General features: G+C 30.4%; 2 protein-coding genes and 1 long non-coding RNA gene across 4 annotated transcripts; 2 read left to right on the top strand and 1 right to left on the bottom strand.

Moving 5' to 3' along the window:
- Positions 1-2,363: 2,363 nt before the first annotated feature.
- Positions 2,364-12,005, bottom strand: Hecw (Hecw ubiquitin protein ligase). The gene is made up of 9 exons (XM_018550619.1): positions 11,717-12,005; positions 10,611-11,581; positions 9,638-9,925; positions 9,365-9,563; positions 5,931-6,457; positions 5,498-5,835; positions 5,185-5,385; positions 2,665-3,624; positions 2,364-2,555 (listed from the first exon to the last, which is right to left on the bottom strand). The coding sequence occupies exons 1-9, from the start codon at positions 12,003-12,005 to the stop codon at positions 2,444-2,446; spliced, it is 3,885 nt and encodes a 1,294-aa protein (XP_018406121.1). The 3' UTR covers positions 2,364-2,443.
- A 1,108-nt stretch (positions 12,006-13,113) lies between these two features.
- LOC108782350 (protein SPT2 homolog) lies at positions 13,114-19,103 on the top strand. 2 transcript variants are annotated; one of them, XM_018550618.1, is made up of 7 exons: positions 13,114-13,335; positions 13,510-13,656; positions 14,536-14,665; positions 16,459-16,613; positions 17,697-18,624; positions 18,709-18,921; positions 19,021-19,103. In XM_018550618.1, the coding sequence occupies exons 1-7, from the start codon at positions 13,282-13,284 to the stop codon at positions 19,101-19,103; spliced, it is 1,710 nt and encodes a 569-aa protein (XP_018406120.1). In that variant the 5' UTR covers positions 13,114-13,281. The 2 variants fall into 2 exon arrangements, with proteins under 2 accessions (XP_018406120.1, XP_018406119.1); XM_018550617.1 differs by having other exon boundaries at positions 13,507-13,656.
- A 5,798-nt stretch (positions 19,104-24,901) lies between these two features.
- Positions 24,902-26,840, top strand: LOC108782367 (uncharacterized). The gene is made up of 3 exons (XR_001940991.1): positions 24,902-24,976; positions 26,563-26,647; positions 26,763-26,840. It is a non-coding gene; the product is annotated as an uncharacterized LOC108782367 (long non-coding RNA).
- Positions 26,841-27,219: the final 379 nt, after the last annotated feature.

Below are 27,219 nucleotides of genomic sequence, written 5' to 3'. Positions count from 1 at the left end.
CCCCCCCCCTCCTTCTCCTTCAAAATTTTAATGTCATAGTTAGTAGTATTCAATTATCTTAAAACAGAGATATGTGTATAAATATAGATATATTTTCGAAAAATAACTTTAAATAAAATATTATAATTATACATATAATAAACATATAAAATATATTTAAATATTGAATTTACAGGAACATTTTGATTCTATTATAGATGAAAATGGAAGAATTATTATTCAATATTGATAACTTTAAAATATTATGTTACGATTATTTAAGAAATAAATAACAGTTCATTAAATATGGTCTCATAGTTAAATAAAATGCAATATTGAACTCTGCAATTATTTTATAATATTAATAATTATAAAATAAATTGTATAAAATAAAGACTTATTAAATAGACTTATTCGTTAAAAACACCACAATGTTCTGTTCGTTGTATTTTATTTATCGTTCTCTTATATAATTACTATATGATAGCTGTACAAATGCATAAGTTTTGCTGTTTGCTATATATATAGCAATAATAAATAATAACTCATGCAGCACCAATTGTTGCAAAAAGTTTTCAGAAAGATTTTAAAATTATTTTAACTTTTTATATATAATGAACTTAAAGAGCAGTACACGGCTATTATAAGTAGACGTGTGACGGAATTTTTATTTTTCAATAGTAAAAATCTGTATAGAATAAAATAAAACATGTAACATGATAAGATTTTTCATCTATATTCCAGTAAAGATGATTCTTTAAAAGCCTCAAAATTGAGATCTAATTCTAAGGTGAAAATTAATGTATTTTGAAAGTACAGTTTCGTTTAGCTTTGTATTAAAATTATTTAAAATTTGAATATTTCTAAGATTGCAAAATTGTTTTAATAAATTTTAAGCAATATTCTAACATATTTCAGAAAAGTTTAGCAATTTCAATAACTTTTTAGCAATATTTAAGAAAGATTGTACATTTTTTTTCAATAATCTTTTAACAGTTTTTCCATAATTCAATTTTTAGTTGAAATATTTCTAAGATATTTCTGAAAAATTTTGGTGCTATACGGGAACGTACTAATTACTTAATAAAGATATCGCCATAAGTCTATATTTCTCGTGTATGAATTATTCTCCTTAATGCTTTTTATATTATGTGCAAAATTTTTAAAAACATCTACATCATGTCGTACATGATATTGTGATGACTAAACAATAAAAAGTAGATGTAAGATAAAAGTGCTTTTTTAGCGAGCATTGCAAATCGCTACTTACATCAGAATTGAGATATTTATTTTTCTGCATTAACGATCTCTTGTTCTATAAATTCTTTTAATATAACTAACAAGTTTTCGGAATGTTAAAATACATTAAAAGGCAGCTGCATGTGAAATTTCAATTCATAGACTAGAAACACTGGTGACGGTCAACATGAAATATTTCAATAGTGCTACATTCAGATCTTAATATACCCCGCAATAAAGATACTAAATTATATAAAAATATATATAATAATATATATACATATAATAAAAAATATATGTAAATTTTGTATTATGCATATAAAATAGATGCGTAATACAAAATTTAATTAGCGGAGCTATAAATAATTACGATACAATATTATCTTTTGAATTCTACGTTGTATCCGATCGCTTAAAAATGATAATTAATAATAAAATAATCAGTAACACAATTAGTAACGATAATAAAAACAGAATAGCACTAATAATAGTACTAACAATCATAGTAGGTTTATCAATAATAAGTTTATAGTATTAATAAGAATAGAGGAGCAATAGAGTTATAGTGGAATAGTAATATTAATGGTAGCGGTAACGCGATAGCAACATTTATCTAAATTAATTTCTTTAATTTTTTTAGAAGCCCTCACACTGAAGAAGTAATAATCTTTATAATACATTATTTTTGTTAAAATTGCTATAAATTTAGAGTAAATATTCATAAATTTGGCAAATAAATTTTTGCTTTTATTTAAAAAATGAGAAAAAATACAAGAAACAAAGGCAATTTAGAAAAATAAAAGATTAGCTCCGCTACTTGAGAAAAACTGGAAAAAAAAAAAAAACGTTTTGAGATTTATGAAATCCTAGTGATACAATAACGATTGTATCAACAAGCGTGAACTTTTACAGTCATCGAACGACATAGATTCGTGAAAATTTAAAGAGAATTCAATTATATTATTTTGTATAGTAAATTAAATACATCGTTTGATCAAAAATTAAATTAAATACATCATTTGATCTAAAATTCTGAGAATTGTGAAGTTGCAGATTGTTTAGTTATTTATATCGCATATCTAATTTTTATAAATTGAATAACCCACAAAATGAACAATTATAGGCCTATACAAATTCTTGTCCTATTCTTTTTAGCAAAAAATGCAATCTGGATAATTATAATCCTATCAATTGTACAAATTTTTTATAATTTTAATTCATCGCTTTATTCTATACCAAATGTATTTGTCTCTTCTACAGCCAACAATAACTTTTCGTATAAAATTTCGGGCGTAGGATAAGGCGGAAGATCCAAGCGATTAAAACACGTGTGAGCTCTGAAATGACAATGATAATAAAGTAGAAACATTACGAATTTATAAAGGGGGAAAAAAATACAAAATTAATGCAATTATTGTTAATAGATTAAAAGAAGAAGAAACTTACCTCGGCAAACTATTTGGTCTCCCCCATTTTTCAATGCAGAATTTCCTTGGTCCTGTAGATCCACGCAAAGCCGCAAATCCCTCATATGGAATACTTGAGGTGCCAGTAACAAATTGCAGTAATCTTAAACGTTGTTCGTTAGTAAATCGACTTATGCTGCTCCAGAACCACTCTACTACCGGATGCGCATCGTGATAACCGCTCCTGTATTCGGTGTGCATTCGCCAATCGTTTAGATCAATCTCAGCTGCACCCGCGATAACCAGCTCTAACTCGCGGGCATCGAAAACGGACACTAAACGCGGATCCACCACTTCATAAAAGCCGCGAACCAACGATTCCGTTTGTTCCGCGACGCCACGCTCAAGACGCCAACGTACTACCCTCTCGAGATACTCCTTTTTATTCTTTTCAGTAACCGCAATATTTCTCCCGCCTGGCTTCAACTCACGTTCAGCGACTCGTCCCAAGAGTTCCTCTGTTACTGAAAAAGTTAATTCTAACGGTTCGATACTTATGTCTTTTTCTTTGATCCACATTAAACTCTGATGAAACTCCTGATCCAGACTCTCCAGATCACTCAAACTCGCCGGTATCCTTAAAAGCGCCTTGTAAAATGGTCTCGTAAAAAATGCATCGAGTAGATATTGGTGAACCAATGCCAAGCCCAGAACTCTACCCGAAAATCTGAACCAATCATGATAATTATCCACGAAAGCCGACATTGGCGAGATTTGTACTGTATAAGTGTCATTAGCTGAATATTCGAACAATCCGTAATAAGGATTGAATAATTCGCGTGATAAATGGAAGAAAAATTCTCGGGACGGCCCACCATAATCCAATCCTTCTTCATGATCAAAGATGACCACTAATTTACCTTTCTGTAGATCCTTCTTTGACGCAGCCATTATACGCGTAAAGGCATCTTCGAGTAAATGTTCTCTCCTGATGTGTAATCTGTACAGATAACAAGGATTTTTTTCGATAAATTTCTCGTTTGAAAACATTTGCAACTTTTTCGCATTAAAAATAAAAAATTCGACATTTTTGCGAAAAATAATCGTATCTACCATTTTTTTTTTTTTTTTTTAAAAAGTATTTTAAAGCTTAAAAACCTACTTTAAGGCTCCTGAATATTCAGCCAAGAACTCCGTGTTGATGGGTAGCGACACCGAATTAGTCGGTGGCTAGCAAAACTGGTAGTACGTTACTGGTTATACACACAATTGCAAGCTCATGTCCGTGTGCTCATTTTCGGGTAGAAGGGGAGCGCACATACATGGGTTCATGCTTGTGTGTGTGTGTGTGTATAGCGCCTCGCCATGGTAAAAGTTTGAACTAATAGGCGTGAAAAAGTGATGTTTTGACGATAAAATTTTTCTTGCGTGCCATTTTGTCAATATTTGCTTATTTGTGAAAATGTGACTTCCCTCGTACTCGTGAAAGTCCTAAAAATTACCGGAAACTGCAGTTATCGTGAAATTTTATACGTAAAAGCGTATATTTCACTCGTTTCATCAGCTGTTAAACTGTGTGATTCTGCTCGAAAATAGGCTCACTTTACGTGTCTTTTACGACCATTTACTGACTATCAGAAGAGGAAAGGACAGTTTCCGGCAATTTTTACAAGTGTTTTTGTGCGATCTCGCCTTTTAAATTTATCCAAATTGTCTTTATTAAAAAACGGGACGCAAGAAAAATTAATGTGTTTTTCTCGCCTATGACGTCACAATTCCAACATGGCCGTCGCCGGTATTCAGGAGCCTTAAAATATTTTTATATTAAATTTTGTTCGCGCGATTATATTTTATTAAATTGCAGCGCTTCAAAGTAAGACAAAATATTACAAAAAAATTTAAACGTACGTTTAAGGGAATCCTAAAGCAACGGGAATGACCAACAATTAACAGTGAACCATTTTCTTCGAATTGGCTTTATAGATCATGAAATTTTTTCAGACGATGAAAGTACACATCAAAATGATATGGGTAACGCTAAATTTGATAAGAAAATTGGAGAAAAAATAAACTCTTAAAAATGTTAAATACCGCCCTAACAGCCGCCCGTCTACCTCTCTTAATCCATGTAAAAATACTATTCTTATCAAGAATACTGGCACAGATAAACGATGGTAAACAGCACGAGAATTGTGTATCAAGTATGGTACAGGTTACAGTATGTATTGCGGTAGATGGCGTAGGAACTTGAGAGAGAAAAGTAACAGGCGAAAGAGAGATAGACATAAGATCTAGTCCTTTTTCTCTCTTAAATTGAGCGCGTAGCACCGTCTGACATAGATTTTTTGGCAGGATCACCAAAACTGTATTATTGACCTCGATCAAGTTCGGCCGTCGCTTTAGGATCCTTAAGGTCCTATTTTTGTACTTTAAAATGTGTGGTCGAAAACTTTATTACGATTTTTTTTCACTGAAGTATGTAACTTCTATACAGTACAAAAAGAAAACGCAAGTGTTTCTAAACTTTTAGCCTGGGATGTATATGTGCTGAGAGACGTACTTTAGTTTACTCGGCCCTTGCCCATAACCTTTGCTTTCTAGCTTTCGATAAAAAGTTCGAAGTTTGGCTTCGAAATCTCTTCTGTACAGTGCAGGAGCTCTGACAGAAGCCCTTGTCAATCCAGGTGATGCGTGCGGACTACCAAGCGGAGATCTACCCATACTACCAGGTACATAGGACATTATTTCTTGTTCAAATAAACTAAAAATAATAACATTATTATTATATTATTATTCTATATATATAAATTACGTATGTATGTAATATCAATAAAAGATATATATATATATATATAAGAGTATTTGATTCCTACCTTAGTAATAATGCTAAAGGAACATCATGACTCCATCTTTGTAATGCTACAGTTCCTTCGACTCTTATAGTGTTAACTTTCTCTCGTAGCGCGATATTTTGTCCTAGCGCAGAATGTCTTTCTTTTAGAATATCCATTATATTAGGCTGACGTAGAAAAGCAACCACTTTATCATTGTAAGCTACTGGTATTTCAGGAGTAGCAGTTACAGACGATTGTTGTGGTCTGGGTGGTGGAAGGGGAGCTTCATCTAGCGATGTTCGTATATGAGCAGCTTCTGTAGGTAATCGTGGATCAATAAAAGACGTAGCCTTTCTAGCGTGACATATGAAAAATCTCTGAAATCAATAATATTTATAATCGATATTATATGAGAAAGAAAGAGAGAGAGATTACACCAGATTATACAGATTTCTAAGAATCAAAAACTTACTTTGCCTGTCCTATCGAGCTTAGATTCATACCCTCTTGGGAGTTCTTTGCTTGGATCAGCAAATACGTTGATTAAGGCAACTAAATCTCTATTATGCTCATATCTTGGAAAAACTATCGGATCTCTTCTAACTCTATTGATCATGTGTTTTAAACTTGGATTACGGTTGTACACCTCCATGGCGTCGGCATTGGTATGCAGTACGGTAAAGAAGTCAGGCCGTGTTAAAAATAATACCGGTGGTATTGTGCTGATATCAAATACTTCAGATTCACCTCTGTCAGTACGATCATTCTGCCGCTCGCTGTTATCAAAAAGATTGCCGTTTGAACCGTTAGCTTCGCGATCTATGTTATCAGAACGCGAAATAGTTCGTCGTACACTTTGATAACGCCTGTCTAATTGTTGCCTTCGTAAATCGGAACCAGTATTACGTGTCGTCAAGTTTGGTCTTTGCCATGTTGTAGTTCGATTGATGTGATCTATGTAAAATACTCGACCATGACTGTCTATTCTCGCTTCCCATGCTGAAATATACATAACAATTAATTAATTAACACCGAGAGAAAGGTATAGGAATAGAAATGTAAGCATATAATATAACCAGAGATGATAAAAGTAACTCGTTACTTGTAACGAAGTTACAGTTAGAGTTACTTTTTTTTAGTAACTGTAACTTAATTTCGTTACTTTCTATCCATCTGTAATTATAATTTAACTTAGTAATTAGTTATATCCTTTAAGTAACTAATTTAATAGTTATTTTCATAGTTATTTTATATATTTTGAACTTATTTGTCAATTTAGTGTGCGATAGTGTCCACTTAGCACTACAAATGCTTTGAAACATTTAATTAATCAGAAGAAAAATAAATTAAAGCGTTCGATGAACTCTTGTACCTGTTTGATCTATATTTTTGGATCTAATGGAATCCGTCAAATGCAAGAGCGCTCAATGAACAGTTGTAATATTAAATGCACCTGATTACTGAGCCGTTGATTTCTGAATGCAATCACGTAATCCATTTTGGATTAGCGCTGGAATTTATTTGCAATTTTTAGCCGAATATAAAAAGAATTTTTTTTACAAAAAAAACATTGTATACGTGTACTTTCATATTCATATTTGTTGAATATCGTAGATATTGCGTTTTCTCTATATTATTTTGTCATAACTCAACATATTTAATTTCCCTGAGTTCCGTCGTGAGCAACATGCGCGTGCGCTATGTGACTCGTGTATAATCGGTTCACCTCTTACCTTTTTATTTTCTGTGGCAGCGCGCAAGGCGAGTGCGTTTTACTTTTTTTACTCAGTTCCTATTCGACATCAGCAGAGTAGCTTTTTTATGTACAAGTTTTCAATAAAACATTTTCAAAACATTTGGTCCTTCAAGGAGCCGGATATATATAGGGCACAACTTAGCGAGTGAGTGCTAATCAAGAAACGACAATTTAACGAGCAACGCACGTTGGTGCACATCAAGCGACAATATGGAAGACAGCATTGCTAAGTTAACACAGGAGCTATATTAAGGACAAGCTAACCAGAATCGAGACATTGGTACAATCCAAGGCCTAGCCAGCGATAATCTCGGCAGAGAGAAAGCGGAGATTCGTTTGGAAAGACTCGATCAAATAACACGGGATTTTCAAGAAGTGCAACAGCAAATCATCAAGAAGATCCTACGGTAGCCGATATCACGACTGAAGCTGAGTTTAACGAACAAAATCTCGCAGTTAGGGCAACTCTACGATGAATTATAAACGCATCGAGAAACATTAATAACGATGATAGATCCAACCGAAAAGGATAATGCAATTTCTACAAAAACAAATGACAATGATGGAGAAATACGAGACAAGCAGCACATCGCAGACGCAAGGATCTTCCATTGTATAGGAAGAATCGGAAGATGGCAGTACATTAAAAACCTTGTTACGAGCGCAGGACTGAGATACTACAGCGTCTGTCTGATGGATCTACAGATGGCGTTACCGGAGGTCGAGTTGTGGATAATTAGGAGTGAAATCTCCAGCGATAATAAGTTTTAATAATAAATTTATTCAGAGTGAATATAATGATGTTGACAAGATGAAATCGTGTATAGAATATAATTGAATAAATGTTTAGAAGACTGCCACAGAGTTAAGTTACCGACAATCAAATTATCATCGTTCGATGGAAAAATCAAAGAGGACTCAATTTTCTGATGCATTTACAAAAACTATTCACAGTAACCTGACACTGCCTAAAATACAAAAGTTCATATTTGCGCTCCTAAATGGCACTCTAATGTTACAGACGTGTTGCAGAGCACAGACGAACAAAAAAGTTGAATAACAGTTGAACTGAATTTAAATCTCAACAATGCAACAAGAACACTCGGATTAGTTTGGGAGTCAACTGCTGACGTCTTTGTATTCACATTGAAGCTCTCTAACACCGTGCTCCAAAAAAGAATTACTGTCCGGAATTAATAAACTATTGAACCCATTAGGTCTCTTAGGTCCCATTATGACACAAGCTAAACTGCTAATCAAGAAGCATGGAAGGAAAAGGTTGACTAGAATTCCGAGCTGTCCATCAGTATTATAAATAAATGGAAGAAGCTTATAATGGAGTTATCTGATTCTACCATGTTTCGCGTACCTCGTCAAATCTACTCCAGCTAGTCTGATCTTGTATGGATTCTGCGACGCATCCCAACACGCTTATATAGAGCTTGCATCTATATTAAGGCACCCGACCAAAAGGGACAAACAGCATGGTTAATGTGCTCGAAATAGGATGTTGCATCTATCAAAACGGTTTCAATACCACGTTTAGAACTATGTAGCGCATTACTATTATCGCGTTTGATAGAGCAGATAAGACAGACTTGCTGCTTTCAATTTTACAAAATTCTTGCATTCACAGATTCTACTATGGTATTATATTGGATCAAGGGTGACGTATCGCGATGGAAGCCATTCGTTGCACATCGTGTATCCGAGATCACTAACACCATTCCAGCGGAAGCTTGATCACACGTCAAGAGCGAGGACAATCCCGCAGATCTACTATCGAGAGGGCATGTAGTATTCAAGTAGTCTTCAAAAATGCAACATATGGCAAGGCCCCTCGTGGCTAAGTAACGATTCAACATCAAGCGAAGGGTAACACGGAGGCAGTCGAGTAACGTTTCTGAATGCAGCCTTATCGATGTGCTACTAGTGAAAATCCCGATGAAAAAAGTAACTCAAACGTAACTTAAAAGTAGTTTAAAATTACTCTTTCAGTAACTGTAACAAATTAATTTACAGAGTCAATAATTTGTAACAGTAATTAACTACTTTTTGAAAGAGAAAAAATGTAACTGTAATTAATCACTATTGCAAAGTATCAATATTACAAAGTAACTTTTCCATCCCTGAATATAACATTTACTTACATGGAGGTAGAGGTTCTTCTGAGGATAAAGATACATTTGACGTTTGGCATACGGGCAATGGACACAAAGGTTTGGGTCGATGTGTGGGTGTGGGTGGACACTCCAACTGACTAGCCATTGTCAATTCTGGTCTTTCTCGTTGTCTATGTGATCTCGGTGAACTTAATAGAGCAATGCTTTTTGTAACTGCTGTCCTTAACTGAAATATTAACTAACTTGTATATAGTTTAAATGCAACGACATTGCATAATAATAAAGTTCTACAATCTCAACCTTGAGGTTTGAGGCTTCGTCAACATCTACAATCTCGAATCCAAAACAATCTTCAGGGTGTAATGGCGCTGGATGCTTTTGATGTCGTTTAGGTAACTCTGGTGCGCCGCTTGGTAAAGCGTTACTTCTATGTAACGGTCGATGTGCTGCTCTTGGTGGAAGTGGTGGTGGCATTGGATAGAGAGTTTCGTATAACGATTCGGGAGACAAATGACCACCTGTACTACGCCACAGCTGATAATATTCTGCTCCTTCCTTTGCTATAACTCCATTGGGTCTGCACTGTCTCTAAAATAAAACAGTTTCATTTTTATAGTAACGTTTCTATTCATTAGAAAGAAAAAGACCAAAGAATATAAAAAAAAACGCAAAAGTAACAAAAAAATTTAATTCGACACTGCGAGTGCCCTCTGACAGATTTTCTATGAACTTATTGACTTGCCATTATCGCTTATTGGTGCATTTTTTAAGACGATCGTTACAATTAAAACAAACGTCTGTCTGTTCATGTTTGTTTTTCACAAGATAACTTGAGTCACAATAATAATAAATAGTATAAGAAACTTAACGTTGTTGTCAAATCTTGATAATTAAAATCTTATAACAATAATATTATCTTGCGAAAATTTTTGTTGTCAATTCTAGATATTTTTAATGTATTTTTGGATGCTAAATACAAATCCGTTGTACAAAGGAAGTGAATCAATAAGGCCCATTTTTAACCCTCAACTGCGACTTTCATTAAACAATCTTTTTGTATAAAAAATAATAAATTGAAGAAAAATATTTTACAATATATTTTTTCTAATTTTATTAAAATCTTTAAAAAAATTACTTTTTTAATATTAAAATCGCTCAGGCAATGATTTCAAGGTATCAATTCGCAGATTAATATAATAAATTTTCTCTGTATTGACAATAATAAAATTCCCAAATTTTTCTATGAAAAATTCAAGATATGTGATTTATTTACCTTTTTGATATCATTGTTACTTGTACTCGCATGTTGCAACTCTATATCTGAATTACTTTCCTCGCTGCTATTCGATGAACGAGGTTCCGAATCTAGGCAACGAATTCTCTCCAATTGATTTTGTCTGGTAAATGATGAATCCAAAAGTGCTACTGCATTCTCCTCAACCTCAGATTGTTGAACACTGGCAGTTTTAGGCATTTTCTCTAAGATTGGCAGTTTAAACGGTTTATTTATACTCACAGACTCATGACTTGAAGACGAATGTCCTGCGTCTTGTGATGTTGACATTTCTTTACAAACATGTTTAGATGAACTGGGTAATTCATTTCCTTCAATCACATTTTCAAATGACTTCTTATTATTATTGTCTAATGTATTTAAAGATATTTTTGTATCATTAGTCACATCACTATAATTAGATGTTGAAGATGCACTTTGCGAATTTAACGATTCTTTAGATATATCTAAAGATAGAGACGCTAATCCATCTGTTGATAAGTTACTTTCATGTTCTATCTTGCAATCTTTATCGTCATTGCTAGACGTTTTTAATAACATCACAAGACTGAAATTACTCGTATCAGAATCATTATCTTTTAAAGTCTCTTTGTAAGTGTGTAAAGGTATTGTTTCTTGGATTGATTTGTGCCTAGTATCTGATGTAACATCTGTATTATTATTACATAGATTTCCTGCACTTGGTTTGTTACTGCATTCTTCTACATCAATATTATGACTATTCTCAAATCCATAAATTTTCCCATCTGAAATATTGTTAGAACAGGCTGCCGATTCTGAAGCATCACAATGAAATTTAGAAATGTTCTCTGCTAATAAGCCTTTCTTTCTGGATAAATTTCTATGAGTGAGAAAAACTGATTTTTTACTCAAATTTTGTATCGTATTGTCGCATAAAGTACCTATATCATCATTTTCTTCAGTTTGTTTAACCAATTCCAAAAATCTATCTAAAATTTTCAAACAAAAATACATATTTACTATAATTTTTTAAATCTAAAGATTAAATAAGAACTTTGCAAATATTATTTATATATTGATAAAAATAGGTGGAATTATATTTATAAGGTTTATATTGATATTACCTGTCTTAGATTGAGGATATAAATTCTCTGCTTCAAGTAAGTTATTTGTTGTTACATAGTTATCACTCGTCATCAACACTGTATCTTCAGTCGAGTTCAAGAACTTGGTTCTGACATTTGACGTGAATACTTTATCATTAGCATTGACCAGATGAGGATCTATGTGTTTTACAATCGAGTCTTTATTCTCAGAATTTAAGGTCATTAATGAAACAGGTTGCTCATTAGATTTCTCACTATCCTCTTCTTCCTTGAAAACACTGTCCATGGCATCTGTTTCAGATGGCATCTTCTCTTCAAAACATATTCATAATCGAAAGCTCCATGAAATCCTGCAGACGAGAAAACGGTTTAGAGTTAAAAAAAATTTTCACTGTGCAAGTCCGTGAAAATTAAGAGAATGTAAATACGCTCGAAACGGCGAGATCTCTTATTTATAAAGTATAAAATCCCAAAAGTATAAGAAAACGACCGCGATTAAATAATAAAATACAGAGCGAAAGAAACAAGTTTCGCATCGAAACGAATTGACGACGTGAAATTGCAAGAATTTTTAGATGCAAAAGGAATAGAGACACGCTACCTGACGTTTAATTTCTCGTGGAAATTAACTACTGCTCTTCCCAACATATTCTGTTCCGTGCATACGAAAGTTGACGAATACGCGGATAAGGAGCTACGCGAAAGCCGCTCCTTTACCACGGTACCACATGTTTGATACGTAACATAGTAGGGTACACTTCAGGTAGACGTCCCTCTTTCCTTTCCACGTAATATCCGTCACTTTATTTACACGTAACTTTATTCTCATCAATTACCATGTACACGCGTGAACGGGTATATTTGACAGCGCGGACGTAGCAGACTATAAGCGGGCTAGTGATTTTTTTTACCTTTTCCTCCTCATCTGTTGTGTCCAGTGTTGCCAAAAGTTCGTATGCCTATTGGCACAGTTTGCAACGTACGCTTAGTGTGGCTGACAGTCATTCATTGGTACTAAAAATGGCTGACTTAATAGACGATTGGTGGATTTCATAGTTCGTCTGCAAACGACGCCATTTTTAGTACTTTTCTCAGTAGTTTTGCGATAAATGACTGCATGTTCTAGGACTCTACAGTTGAATCTGCTGAACGTGACCATTGGCATCCCTAGTCACAAGATGGAGGATTTGTAGTCTCTTTTTGTCAAATGTGATGGATCATAAGAGATTTTTATTTAGTTTTATTACTTATTGTTGTTATTCGGCGTTGGAGAGTATTGATGTGTGTAATAATGAATAGTTTTATAGAGAGTTCTATAGTGCTTATCCGCATTATAATTCGATAACTTTATGGAAAGTATTCTCAAAGTATTTATCGACAATATGTTCAAGTGGAGCGCTTTTATTATCGCCATTTATCATTGAAGATTTTTTCTCTTTTTATTTAAATATTTAGAACGTTTAGAATCTCGCTGACGTATCTGTCGGCAATTAATCTGTCGATAATTAATCTAAGTAAACTTGATCCCAGAAGTATATCAAGTAGGTCATTTTTACAATTATCCTTATCGTTGCCAGTAAAAAATGGATTTTAGCACTCTAATCTCCGTCGCGCAAAAGAATGAAGTAAAAAAACAGGTCAGTTCATATTGACATCTGTATATAATTATTTATTATATTTACAACTGTGATATTTACCTACAGCATGTTTACAACTAGTGAGTGTGAAGCGTGATGTAGACAAGTTAATCTGTTTAGGTCAGATGTTTTTCCTAGACCATTTTTATTGAAGCTTTATTTATGTTTTAGCAGACTATTCCGTGCTACCAAACAAAATTTACACCACTGAAGAAACAGTCTAAGCAATCCAAAACTCTTTCCGATAATATCAAGAAATTTTTAGCTCGGAAAGAAGAAGAAGAAAGGCAGAAAGCTCTAGAGGAAAAAAGAAAAAAGGATGTAAGTTAAAATACATAATAAAGATTGTTATATTTTAATGTGTCTGAATAATTTGTTTATATTTGTATTTTGTGTTTTTAAATATCTGTACAATGATGAGATGGATATTTTAAGCTCATCTTTATGACATCAAACTTTTATTTTTGATATATCTCTCTTGCTTTAAGAACATTTTTATTTTGTATTATGGTTTGTGTTCTTTAAAAATACCTTTTATATTTGGCTGTTCAATATCTTCAATATTTTTTATAAGATATTTTGGAATATGTATATACATTTTTTTCTTAAGAAACTTTAAAATGATGTTATAAATGTTACAATATAGAATTATATTATTACACTTGATAACTACTTATTGCACATTCTACTTGTAGAAATTACTCCATTTATGTATACTCCATCTATTTTCACTAATGTAGAATATTTTTATCTTTAGTTTAACTTACTCTATATTCCTTTACTAATTTTTAGAACTAGATAATGATAAAAAGTGAGTTACTATAGTGTTAGAAATATGAGGACTATGATTCTCTTATATACTGTGAAATACAATTTACAATAAAATAATGATATAACTTCATATAATATGCGAGGTCCATCCCAGTCTACCTTATCTCCTTTCCTGTCTACAGACACATTACTTTTCACGTGTGACTTTAGGTCCAATCTCTTTTTCTTCATTTCATTATTTTTAAATATATTTTTATATGGCAAAAAACATTTCTATATTTTTCAAATTATTTAGCAATACTATTTTCAAATTTTATAATGTATTAAGAAAATTGTTTTGTGTACAATAATTTCTTTATGTTTAATTAATATAGCTTTATTTTTTCTCAAAAAATTGTCAGGTATTTGACAAATTATACTTTTTTTCAGAATCTTTTAGCTTTACGAGATCAGAAGACCCAGAATCGGATAAATAAACACTTGAAAGTGTGTAAAGCAGCGAATAAATCAGTGATTGAGGATGCCATTGACAGTGAAAATACAGCTATTACTATTGCAGGTAATACGATACTTTATGTACTTGAATAATTCTTTTTTTACAGGTAAAGTAGATTTGATGATTTATTTTATATTTTTATCCAAAGTTACGTATTATTGTAAGAAGGGATAAGTTTGAAATAAAATAAAGTTCCAAACGCACAAAAATACTAAAAGATTTTTTTTATTCATTTATAATTATCTTATTTTTTGCATTGTGTAGCACCTTTTATTTTAAGAAATTATATAATACAGTACTGTTAAATTTCTAAACAACAGTGTATTGTTGTTAAATATTGAAGTAGCAAAATAAATAGATTCATTAAAAATAAAAATCTAAGTAAAGGGCATATATGAGTCTATAATCAGTAAGATTTAAATATAAAATATAGACATATAATAATAAAAATCTCATATATAATAATAAAAAGTCCATTGTTGTTTTGCAATTATAATTATAGCAAATCTGAAGATTGCTCGATTAAGAAGCCAAAATATGTAATTATATTGTACCATTGAGACATTTTAATGTTATACCGAAACATTTATAAGAATTCTAACGAAGATTTTTATTATTATGTCTATATTTTATATTTAAATCTTACTAATTATTGACTCTTACATGCCTTTTAGGCTGGGTCCACAACCTCGCTTTAAAAGGCCCTAAGTCGGAAAGCTGTAAGAAATTAACCAGTCACAGTCGATTATTTTTCTCGCATTCAATTATGATTGGTCAATTTCTTACGACTTTATGGCTTAGAGCCTCTTAAAGCGAGGTTGTGGACCCAGCCTTACTTAGATTTTTATTTTTATTTAATGACAAAAGTCTATATTTGAAATGGATTTATATCATATACATGTAATTTTTAAAGTCATGAAACAGTAAAATATAACGAATTATAAGACATTAAACTGATGAAAGTTATAGCAACAAATAGTTTATTTACGCGATAATGATCTTGATTGTAACTTGATTAATAGAAAAATTTATCCATAATGGGCAACGTTTTTGCCCACAGGTTATAATATATACAAGCAATACAATACATTATTTATTCATCATCCCAAATCGAGGCAGAACAATTTCACAGTGGATTTGCACAGCGATGGATGCTTTAAGGTCAGCCTTATTCTGAAATAATCCAGATAATTCATAAGTGTATGAAATCTGCTGTAGTTATCTTATTGCCAGTCTTTATAAGAATTTTTTCAAAGAAATGTAGAGGGAAAACTATGATTTAATTTATATTTATTAAATTAATGCAAGACATATGCATGATGCTTTATTATATTTTTTCTCTTCCGTAATATTAAAGTTTAATGTACATTTAATGTGCATATCTTATAATTTTTTTCATTATTCTAATCAATTATTTTTATTCCAATTAATTAAATGTTATTTAAATATTAAACGATGTTAAATGTAATATTTATATATATATATGACATTAAATGTGACAATTATTAAAAAAGAAGTAAGAATGTTATTGACATTTAGCTTAGATTATATTGAGAGATATTTGCTCCATTATTTTTTCATCACAACTATTCTTTCAACAGCCTTCTTTTATTGTATTTTTTTATATTATTTATGTATTTATTCTTGTTTTTTCCTTTTATTTTATGATATTTCATTAGTATCAGGACTTTTCTGATCTATAAAATGAATTTTTGTGCTTGGTATTTGGAACTTTATTTTTATATAATTATTGAAATTATATTACTGATATGTTGTTCTATAAATATATCGTTAAAATATATGTAATAATCATTATGATAATATGATTCATTATATAATATAAAGTATTTCTGCAGGCCCGTCTCAACCCGATGAAGATGATTATGGATATGAATCTCAGGCAGCTTCTGAATTGTACAATCAACTTATGAATAAATATAATAGTTTACCTCCGGAAAAACCTCTTTTTAGTACTAGTGAAAGAACAGTGAAAGATATTGCATCCACAAAGGTATATTCTTTACGAAAAATTAAAGAATATGTTTTAGGAGAGCGTAAATTACATAATTTAATATAATTGAAATTGAAAAATGTGTAATAAAACAATAATAGTCATTACATAAAGTTGTTTGTTTAAAATTAAATACGGTTGCTACAACTTATTGATTACTCTCGCATGGAGCCATACATCACTTCATTTGAATTACATAATATTATAAGTAAAACTTTATGTGTGAATATTAATATTTTTTATATTATTTGTGTATAATTCATATATGTCATTGTGGGAAATTAAACATGATGTTGTCCAATGCTGTCTTTAAACATGGTAGCAAAATTAATAGTCCGTTATTTCTTATAAAAGTCTGTGATTACGGTAGATATGTCAAAAAATCAATAGTTCACAAAATATTTTAAACTTTATTAAAATATAAAATATCTTGTTAACTAATTTTTCGATATATCTACCTTAATACTTTTATGTGCAGAATAATTAAAGAAATTGTCATATTAAAAAAAATCATCTTATTAAAAGAAAATAAGCTTTATATTAATATGAAAATTTGTTTTTTAAAAAATTTATTTTATTATTATTTGTGCCCTATTATGTCAAATAACTTTTGTCTAAATATATTTTTTGTGACCTTATTCTATAAAGATGTAAAAAATTATTAAATTAGATGAGATATTCAGTACATTTCTATTCTTTTCCATTGTATTACTATTATTTATGATAGTTGAAATGATACGTACTCCAGCTTTAGTTTAAGATTGTGTTTCAAGACTAGTAAATATAATGAACACAATTTATTTGAAATGGAAATTTTAAAATTAAAAATTCATGTAAAAATATTTATGCATTTTGTGATTGGATATATAGCTTTCTTCATTTATTTGTATGTTACTATCATTATATTAAAAGTTCACAATTTTGAAAAAATATCCTTTATAATAATAATCATTTTTTTATTACATATTATAATAAAATCTTTGATGGAAAAAAAATTATTTTTTTATATTAATAGAAAAGAACAAGCTAATAATGTACTATTTTATCACTTTGTATGATTAAATATTATTTTATATATTATAGGACAGAGTAAAACAAGCTTTGAAACAGCAAGAACTTGAAGAAAGTAGCGGACATAGGAAAAAAAAGAGATCGAACGTTTCAAATGTAAAAGAAACTGAAATTGAGGAAAAAGTAGGGAAGGACAACAAAGAAGTTAATAAAAAAGTCAAAGAAGTTAAAGAAGACAAAGACGAAAAAGACAAAGACGAAAAACCCAAAGCGAAGAAAAAACCATCGCTACCACCACCTATGGGTTTTGCGGAACTTTTAAAACTCGCCGAGGTAAAGCAACACGAACCTGTAGTTATAGAAGTTAAACCGAAAGTCGAAAATGAACGACCAATGACAAAACGTCAAAAAATGGAATATATGCAAGAAAAAGAAAGGAAGGAGCAACGTGAAAAAAAAGTTTTAGAGGCAAATAAAAAGATAAATACACCTAGCAAGCTTGATAAAACACAATTGAACAGAATTCCTAAAGCTAACGGAAAATCTGTAATTTCTAATTCAACACCGAATAAAGTTTCTAAATGTGCTACAACCATTCCTAAACAAATCACTGATAAATTTAACGATAAACATAATATCGAAAAATCAAATTCAAACAAGAGCTCAGTTCAGAATGAATTATTAGAGGAACGGAAAAAGATAGAAGCTGAAAGAAGACAATTGGAGGAAATGCGACGCGCTATCGAGGAAGAGAAAAAGAAATTAGTACAAAGTAAAAATAAATTGGAAAACGTTAAATCTGAGCCTTTTGACAAATTAAATACAACTAAATCTAAATATATAAATAAGCAAATATCTAAAGACATTAAACCGCGACAATTACCACCTTCGGATTTAAAGTTACAATCCACATTAGCTAATACTAAACCAAAACAGTTTCCACCATCTGATGTTAGGTCCGCAAGATCTAACACAATTATCAAAAAAGCATCCAATAAAAGTAATTTTATTTATAAATTATGCAATGCGCTTAAAGAATTTTATTTTAAAAATTGAACAATTCAAAATTTGTTTAATTTTGCAGGACGTATCTTTGATGATGAAGAAGACGATTCGGATTTAATCGATTTTATAGACGATGGGCCAGAAGATAATGAAGAAGATTACAGTAAACATATTAGCGAAATATTTGGCTACGATAAGAGTAAATATAGAAATATTGATGACGAAGATGATGCTGTTATGGAAAGTAATTTTGCGCAACAATTAAAGGAAGAATATATATCTTCAAAAATAGGTATTTATATATACGAGCATTTATATGAGAATTTCGAAATATACTTATAAATAACTTGAATAATTTGTTAATGTTTTATTTAAAATTAAAAATTTATAGGATATATGGAAGATTTAGAGGACATGCACATGGAAGCACTAGAGAAAAAGAAAAAGGCTGTTTTGAAGAAGAAAAAGAAATAGTATAAATTTTTTTAGCTTTATACATATTATATGTATCTCACACATTTTTGAAGATATTAATATTTATTAAAAAATATATATAAATCTTGAAATGTTATAAAAATTAATATAAAAACATTAACTCGTATTGATGTAAAAAGCGTCTTCATATATTTTTTCTCTTTTTAATAATCTATAAAGTTATATTTAATATAAATTTATTGGAAAAAGTTAGATGCAATATATATATGTATGTATGTATACACCCACCCACCCACACATACAGTCATATATATATATCCTAGTATACATATCCTTTATACATATATATATATATATATATATATACACACATATACAGGATGTTTGAGAAGTAATAAAAAATTTTGTTGCATAGGGAATAGAATGGACTAAACTGAGAAGAAAAGTCCATCAGCGGTCCATTCTAGATGTCGATGAAAATGACTTTTTTTTTTATCAAATACTATTGGTTCTACATTAGGCTGTTATTTCATTTGTGCGTTTTTGTTGTATGACAAATGTATAAAGCCCGGATCTACAACAGAGTTTTAAGCCATAAGGAATGGACGAATCATAGTCGATTATTCTCTTCGAATTCAACTGTAATTAGTTAATTTCTTAGGGTTGCGCAAAATAAAAGGAACAGAGAATAAGAATTTCAACGTATCAAAAATCATGTACTATGGAATACACACTGTTTATTCCACAGTACATGATTTCTGATAGGTTGAAATTCTTATTCTCTGTTCCCTGTTCCTTTTATTCTGCATAGCCTTACAGCTTATGCCTGGTTTATGCTTCAGGCTAATAAAGCGGGGAGCACAGACTTTTGCATAACGCATAAACCATATACATAAAGAATTTGATTGGTCCATTGACTCATGCATAAGAAAATGGACCAATGAAATTCCTTATGCACATGCTTTATGCGTTATGCAAAAGTCTGTGCTCCCCGCTTTAAGCCTTAAGACCGAAGCATAAACCAGGCATAATTTTCACTCCATGTGACAGCACCCTGAATCCTACATATGAATACCGGCCCTGATATTCTAGTAACATTCACGAAATATGGCATACAATTATTTTTCGAGAATAAGATCCTAGACCTTTTATTCCCATCAGCGAACTCCCTCCCAGAGCGTACGTAACTGCACGAAACGGGACGAAATAGTGTTCACAGTCTCACTTTTCTTCACAGAATTGGTGTCTTCTCTCCTTTTATTTTGTGAGTTTCTCTTTCTGGTGATAGATAGGTCGGTGTAGATCTAAATAAACAAAAACATAACGATCTCTTTTGAACGTGTAGTTCTATCAGCTTTGTCGAAAATGCGCGGTAGTGAATAGAATATGTGATTTGGTTAACAGTGAATCGATTATCAAACAATAAAATAAAACATTATGGCGCATTTATCTGTGACGATCGTAATGCTGTTAATTGGGCTTTAATTTATATATTTTTTCTCTTTTTGTATCGATTAATACTTAATAATTACTATTAGTATTGTGACTATGGCGTGGAAGGTAAAATATGATCGTTTGATATTAAGAAATGATAATGTTACGCTTTATCTTGGTTCTACAACGAGTCGGTAGCCGGCAATTGGAAGTCTTAAGAATTATTTAGAATAGAGATCCGTAACGTAACAACATATCGTAATCATAAAAAAATGCAATATTTTGATCTTTTATGGTTACAGGTTACGTTCAGCGCGGCAATGCTGAATTCATGGTTCAGCATTGCCACGCGAAACGAATACTTTTTTTAATCAAAGGCTTTCGCAATATTTCTAACAATTTCTTGAAAACAGTCATTCGCGCGAACTTAAAAAATGCTCGTGGCTTTGTCTTTTATAAATTTAAAGAGGATATAAAAGTGGCCTTTTTTTTCCCCTCCCCCTCCCATTGTAGTAACATAGGTTGAACCCAAAATTTTCATTTAGAAAATTCTCTTTTCTGCAATAATTATAAAATAATTGCAACCAAATTTACAGCAAGAACTGCTTTTCTAAATCACAGAGAATCTATTTTATTTATTTAACACTAAACGTACCGACATTTAATATATAGATACCTATTTGTACTGTAACTGGTCAAATGACCTGTTGTAATAAATAACGCTAGGCTACACGTGTTTATCAGATTTAACAAATAAAAATATAAATAAATGATGTAAAATTAATTGTATATATTTAATAGAAAAAATCATGAAGTCAAATGTGAAAAAGCGATAACATATTATGCGAATTTTCTAATCAAAAGTTACAACCGGTCATTTGACCTGGTCGTGGTACGTTTAGTGTTAATAATGTGTACGTCTGCAGTAACTCAAGTAACCAAAATTTCAAATATCTGGCAGTGATTAGAATACTCCCCAATTATATTTATAAGTACAGTTTGTTACGTTATGCTATGTTATCGCTACAGACTGCCATTCTAGAAGAGAAAGGGCAATTTCTTACAGTTACTGATTTTGCGGTTTCTTACTGACATCCATTGGATCTGTGCCTTTAACCGGTTTTAATACTTAAGTCATATAAGTTGATTCAATCTCATCAATTAAGACTTAGGACTTCTGACTATCGACTTGTGATAGAACTCCGCGATTATAATGACTTCATATATAATGTCAGTTTGTTACTTTGAATATATGGTGTCTTCCATCAAGCAACATAGTGGCTGTGTTCCAAAATTGACTACCTGTACTGAAAATTTATATGCACATAACATAAACTATAGCATTTTCAACACTGATAACAATTTTGAAACACAGTCATTGTGATACAATAATTGTGTCATTTTTGTTTAATACATGCAAACAATAAGGATGATTTACTGTGTCATTTATGTCTCTTGCCAGGAAGTACCCATAGTAATGACTGCGTTCAGTGTCGCAAATTGTATAATTATGCTCATTTTGTATCATATTTCAGAAAATAATCAAAGCAACTGCACAAGAACTTGCTTTTCGCAATAAGCATTTTCATGGTAAGTTAATCTTGCTTTGTAATTTCTGCATAAGCTTTAAATATAATACATATGCATACTTTTAAAGTATGCATATAATTATGTATGTGTACATTTACATTATCATATAGTATATAATGTGTATGCATAAAATTATACATATAAACTTTGTTTATATTGTGAGTACTTATATATATCTACTAACTGATAACTTTCTATTAAATTACCTTAATTTCAACAAAGTACATGAAGAGCACTACACTAAATTGGTACAATATGCATCAAAATAAATACAGGTATCATGGAGTATATATTTACCAGTATCATTTGTAAAGTGATCACTGAAATTAATGCTCGTATTCATAGTCAGATCTGCTCTTTGAGGCTTCCTCAAATTCATCTTCAGATACTTTGTAGACAATAAAATAATTCATAGAGCATCTGAAGATAAATTTAAGGAGGTTTTAAATATAAGATCTGATTGTGAATACAGACATAAGATAATTCGATAGAAAGTTACTATCTGTTGGAAAGTTACTATAATTGGTATCTGTATCAAGTACATAATATAAACTAGATCACAGTATTTACATCTATATCACACCCCTTGGTGTTTTACGAGGAAAGGTTAATATCTTGAGAGGTAATAATAAATAGGATACATGTTTATATGAATATTTTTGCTTAAAATAATCGATACTATCATCTTCCAAGATATTGACCTTTCCTTTCCTTGTGTAACACTTTATTTTGTAAAAATCAGTTTCTTATTATAAAGCATTATTAACAGATAAAACTATATAAACCCACACATACATGTATATATACATATATGTATAATATGTATAATAGAATAATGAGATAAATCAAATGGTGTAAAGAAAACACATAGTTGCGTATTTAAAAAATTATCCATTTTGTATACATATTTTTTTTAAAGCAACTATGTGTTTTCTTTACACCATTTGATTTATCTCATTATTCTATTCACAAAAGTATTAAGGTATGATAATCAAAAAGTCAACAGTTTACGAGTTATTTAACATTTTGTGTCAATAGTATCAAAATAAAGTGTAAAATATCTCGAAAATTATTGGTTTTTTTTGGCATCTCTACCTTAATACTTTTATATGCAAAATAATTAGAGGAATCACGTTATCTAAAAAAAATTACATGATTCTATTTAAAAAAGTGGAAGTGACCTTCATATCTTTTTAACGCCTCCACCAAAAAAACAATTATTGACATCACTTTATGTGCCCCTCGAAACCAAGCAACTTTTGTTTGACACTTTTTCTTCTATTGTCAAAAACAAGCGAGTTATTTAGGTGACCTGTTTTAAATGCCCCTCCCTGTATATTACACAGGGTGGTCCACTTAAATAGATCATCTTGAATATTTCATTTATTCTTGATAATTCGAAAAAATGTTTCAAGTGAAAATCGGTATCGAGAGGGACACGTTTTAGTCACGTTATTTTTTTTTTAAGTGGAGGCCCTAAAAAGATATGAAGGTCACCTCCACTTTTTTAAATGAAATTATGTAATTTTTTTTTAGATAATATGATTCAGATGAAAGTAGGATAGTTTCGAAAGGGACGTATTTTAATTACATTGTTTTTTGTCTAGGTGGAGACAACAAAAAAAGATATGAAGATCACCTCTACTCTTTTAAATGAAATTACGTAATTTTTTTTTATATAATACAATTTCTTTAACAATTTTGTATATAAAAGTATGAAGGTATAGATATAAAAAAAATCAATAATTTACGAGATATTTTATACTTTATTCTGACATATATATTGACATAAAATATCTCATAAACTATTGTTTTTTTTTTTTTTATGTCTGTACCTTCATACTTTTATATGTAGAATTGTTAAAGAAATTATATTATGTAAAAAAATTACATAATTTCATTTAAAAAAGTGGAGGTAGGTACCTTCATATCTTTTTGATGCTTTCATCTAGACAAAAAAAAAACGTGACCAAAACACGTCCCCTTCGAAACCGTCCCACTTTAATCTGAAACATTTTTTCGTATCATCAGAAACAAGTGAATTATTTAGATGACTTGTTTTAGATGTCATCCTGTACATACGCGCGCGCGTGTATGTGTGTGTCTGTGTGTGTGTGTGTGTGTGTGTGTGTCTGTGTGTGTGTGTGTGTGTGTGTGTGTAGACTCAAAAGGTTATAGGAGCCTGTAAGACTTGAAGTAAAACATTTTTTGAATAAAAACTCAAAATTTTTTCCAAAGTAATTATGAATACCTTGAAAATATAGAAAAATGGGATTATTTTAACAAAATAATCATTTGCTAATGTTCTAGTTTTATTTTTATTAAAGTTATATTAACTTATATAAAATTTAAAAAAGGTATTCAAAAGCATATGTTACAAATAACAAAACTAATTATATTTAATCTAATAATTCATGGGCCTTTGGACTCACTAATAAACACATAAAGAGATATCAAGAAATCATTGTGAATTCACAAACAACTTGTATACCTTATGCAAAATATAATCACTTCAGTATATTAGACTTTCCTACAAGTAAAAAACTCAAGAGTACTTCAGAAAACATTTCTATTTTGATTTAGTTAAACATTCTTTAATTTTAATAACTATTTGAATTACTGTGTATGTATACGTATATATGAATATTGATACCAAAAAATATGAAAAATGAAAAGAAAAGTTATAATGAGTATGTTAACATTTCTTTCTTAGTTTTAATGAAGACTGTTATACCTGTAGTAATATAAAACTGTACTTACACTTTACATTTTTAGATATTAGAATTATCAAAAATTGGCAAATAGTGTGTACTGTCTGTGGTAATGAATTAAATATCGAGACAAATCGAATCTTTTCTCATCCTGTCATTGGAATACTACAATGTGAGGTAAGACATAGTATATTTGTAATTATTCTATATACACTCACCCGTAAAAAAACGGGGCACTAAATTGTAGCACAAATTTTAATATTGCTTTATTGAGTTTGTATTTCAAGTGACGTTTCAATGAAAAATCATCATAGCGAGATGAACTAAAACTTAAATTAAAGCTTGCACATTTCTTTTAATAACCATGCACATCAAATTTGAATTACTCTAAGGTCGCGTACAACAGATTCAACTTTGTGGTGCAGATCTGTAAGCGTTCGTAGCTATTGGATGATCTAAATTCTAATAAAAGAATACGTATAATTAGCATATAAAAGACACTTAATTCTGGCATAGGTGCTGTTTCAATTTTTTGTGAGTAGGGGGAGTGCTAGCTTAACAAAGAATACACCAATAACAGCGAGCGTTTATAGATTCACAACAGTTGAGTCTGTTGAATGCGACGAAAGTGACAAAATGGCAGACATTGAAGACGAATATTGAAAAGTAAAAAAATGTCTTATTTTTAAATGGGCAAGTTGTAAACTCAATTTAACTCAGAAATAAATTATTATAGGAAACCAGGGTTGGCAACGTTATCTCATAAAAATAACTCGTTACCGTTCTTTTTCCTAAAAAATAATTCGTTCCCATTATTCGTTATTAATTTGCAAAAGTAACTCGTTATCATTACAGTTATCCAAAATATAACGAATCGTTACTTTTTCGTTATTTTTTTTCTTGGCACTAATAGAATATTATGTGAAAATTTTTTTGATAAATGTAAAAAAAGATATTAAAATTTTATTTTTTAGTAGAGGAATAGAGCTCAAAAATGTATATACATATGTATACACACATTTAACTCAATTTTTTTAAATTATACGCACACACACAGGTATACATTATTATTAATTATATACATACAATATATAATATTATATATATGTATATATATATATATATATAATGATATGACAGTGTCTATTAAATTCTTGTTTTAATGTGCGCAATTAAAATTAAAATTATAATTTTTGTTTGTCTATCTGATTCTATGACATTGAACAGAAACATCCTCTTCTCTTTAAAGGATTAATGAATCAGCATATTTAATTAAACATCTTTCACTGTAATATAACTTAATCAAATCTGTAAAAAATAAATTGTAATAGTTAAATATCATAAAACTTTTTATTTTTGTTGTCCGAAATATTAAAAAAAAAATAAAATGATACATCATGCGCATAATGCGTGAAACGGAACGCAGCCTATACGTATGAATATAATATAAAAAAGGCGTCGTGATTACGTGATTAAGAAAGCTAATCAAATCAATCCTCTTAACGTCGCATTTCTGTTTTCTATAACTTTAGTTATGACTAAAACTTTTACGTAGAAATAAAGTAACGATAAAAGTAACTAGTGAAATCGTTACCATTACCTCAAAAATGTAACGTCATTACCTATTTGTTACCGAAAAAAGTAACTTCTAACGTTACAAATAACGTTACAAATAACGCGTTAGTTGCCAATCCTGTAGGAAACTACCAAAAAGGAAATTAAAGTGTGAATTTCATATCTTAACTTTTTTAATTTCGTGTCAGTGTGTGGGTTAATCAGGATCAACGATGTGGATGAGGCAGATATCCGATTTGTGCTAACATTTAGTGGCTCGTTTCTATTTTACGGGTATGTATAATATCAAATGCACTTTATATTTAAAGTTTAAAGTAATAAAAATTTCTCAATACATTTTTTTCATTGATTACTATGCACTATATAGTGTTGTATTATTTTTGTTTAGATATGCTGGAACGATTTGAACAATACACAAAGCAGATTTGATGAAAACAGTAGGAGCTATTGTTACATATGCGGCAAGAACAAAAAAAATATATATGTATGCAGTAAAAAAAATTGTTTCTCAGCATTTTGTAAGGTAATAAATTTATTATATATAATTAATGAATATAGCAATTTAAATATTATGAATTAATTAAAATAAAATAAAGCAATAAGTATTGCTGTATTGGATTGCGAGTTAATCTATGCGCACATATTTGAGCCATCGAAATTTATTATCTAAAATTAGCTAGTATACGTTATTATAACTCTTTAATTGAACCGTTAGGGACCATAATGTTTATAATTGATGTGACATGTTAACATTGGAAACGACTCAATAGAAGTCGAAACGTCTGTATTTTTATTTTCGTTTGTAATTGTCAAATTAATGGACATTAAATTGATTGTTTTTGGCT

This window comes from Cyphomyrmex costatus, unplaced genomic scaffold (assembly GCF_001594065.2).
Source record: "Cyphomyrmex costatus isolate MS0001 unplaced genomic scaffold, Ccosl1.0 scaffold124, whole genome shotgun sequence".
Taxonomy (NCBI): Eukaryota; Metazoa; Arthropoda; class Insecta; order Hymenoptera; family Formicidae; genus Cyphomyrmex; species Cyphomyrmex costatus.
This window is presented reverse-complemented; position numbering and strand designations above follow the sequence as displayed.

Excerpts from the sequence above, each read along its gene's own strand:
- Hecw (XM_018550619.1), bottom strand. The coding sequence starts at position 12,005 with ATGCCATCTGAAACAGATGCCATGGACAGTGTTTTCAAGGAAGAAGAG. Across the intron at positions 9,926-10,610 it reads GTAACAATGATATCAAAAAG|AGACAGTGCAGACCCAATGG; the intron begins GTAAATAAATCA and ends GTTTTATTTTAG. Across the intron at positions 9,564-9,637 it reads ACGAAGCCTCAAACCTCAAG|TTAAGGACAGCAGTTACAAA; the intron begins GTTGAGATTGTA and ends TTAATATTTCAG.
- LOC108782350 (XM_018550617.1), top strand. The coding sequence starts at position 13,282 with ATGGATTTTAGCACTCTAATCTCCGTCGCGCAAAAGAATGAAGTAAAA. Across the intron at positions 13,336-13,506 it reads AGAATGAAGTAAAAAAACAG|CAGACTATTCCGTGCTACCA; the intron begins GTCAGTTCATAT and ends TTTATGTTTTAG. Across the intron at positions 13,657-14,535 it reads AGGAAAAAAGAAAAAAGGAT|AATCTTTTAGCTTTACGAGA; the intron begins GTAAGTTAAAAT and ends ACTTTTTTTCAG.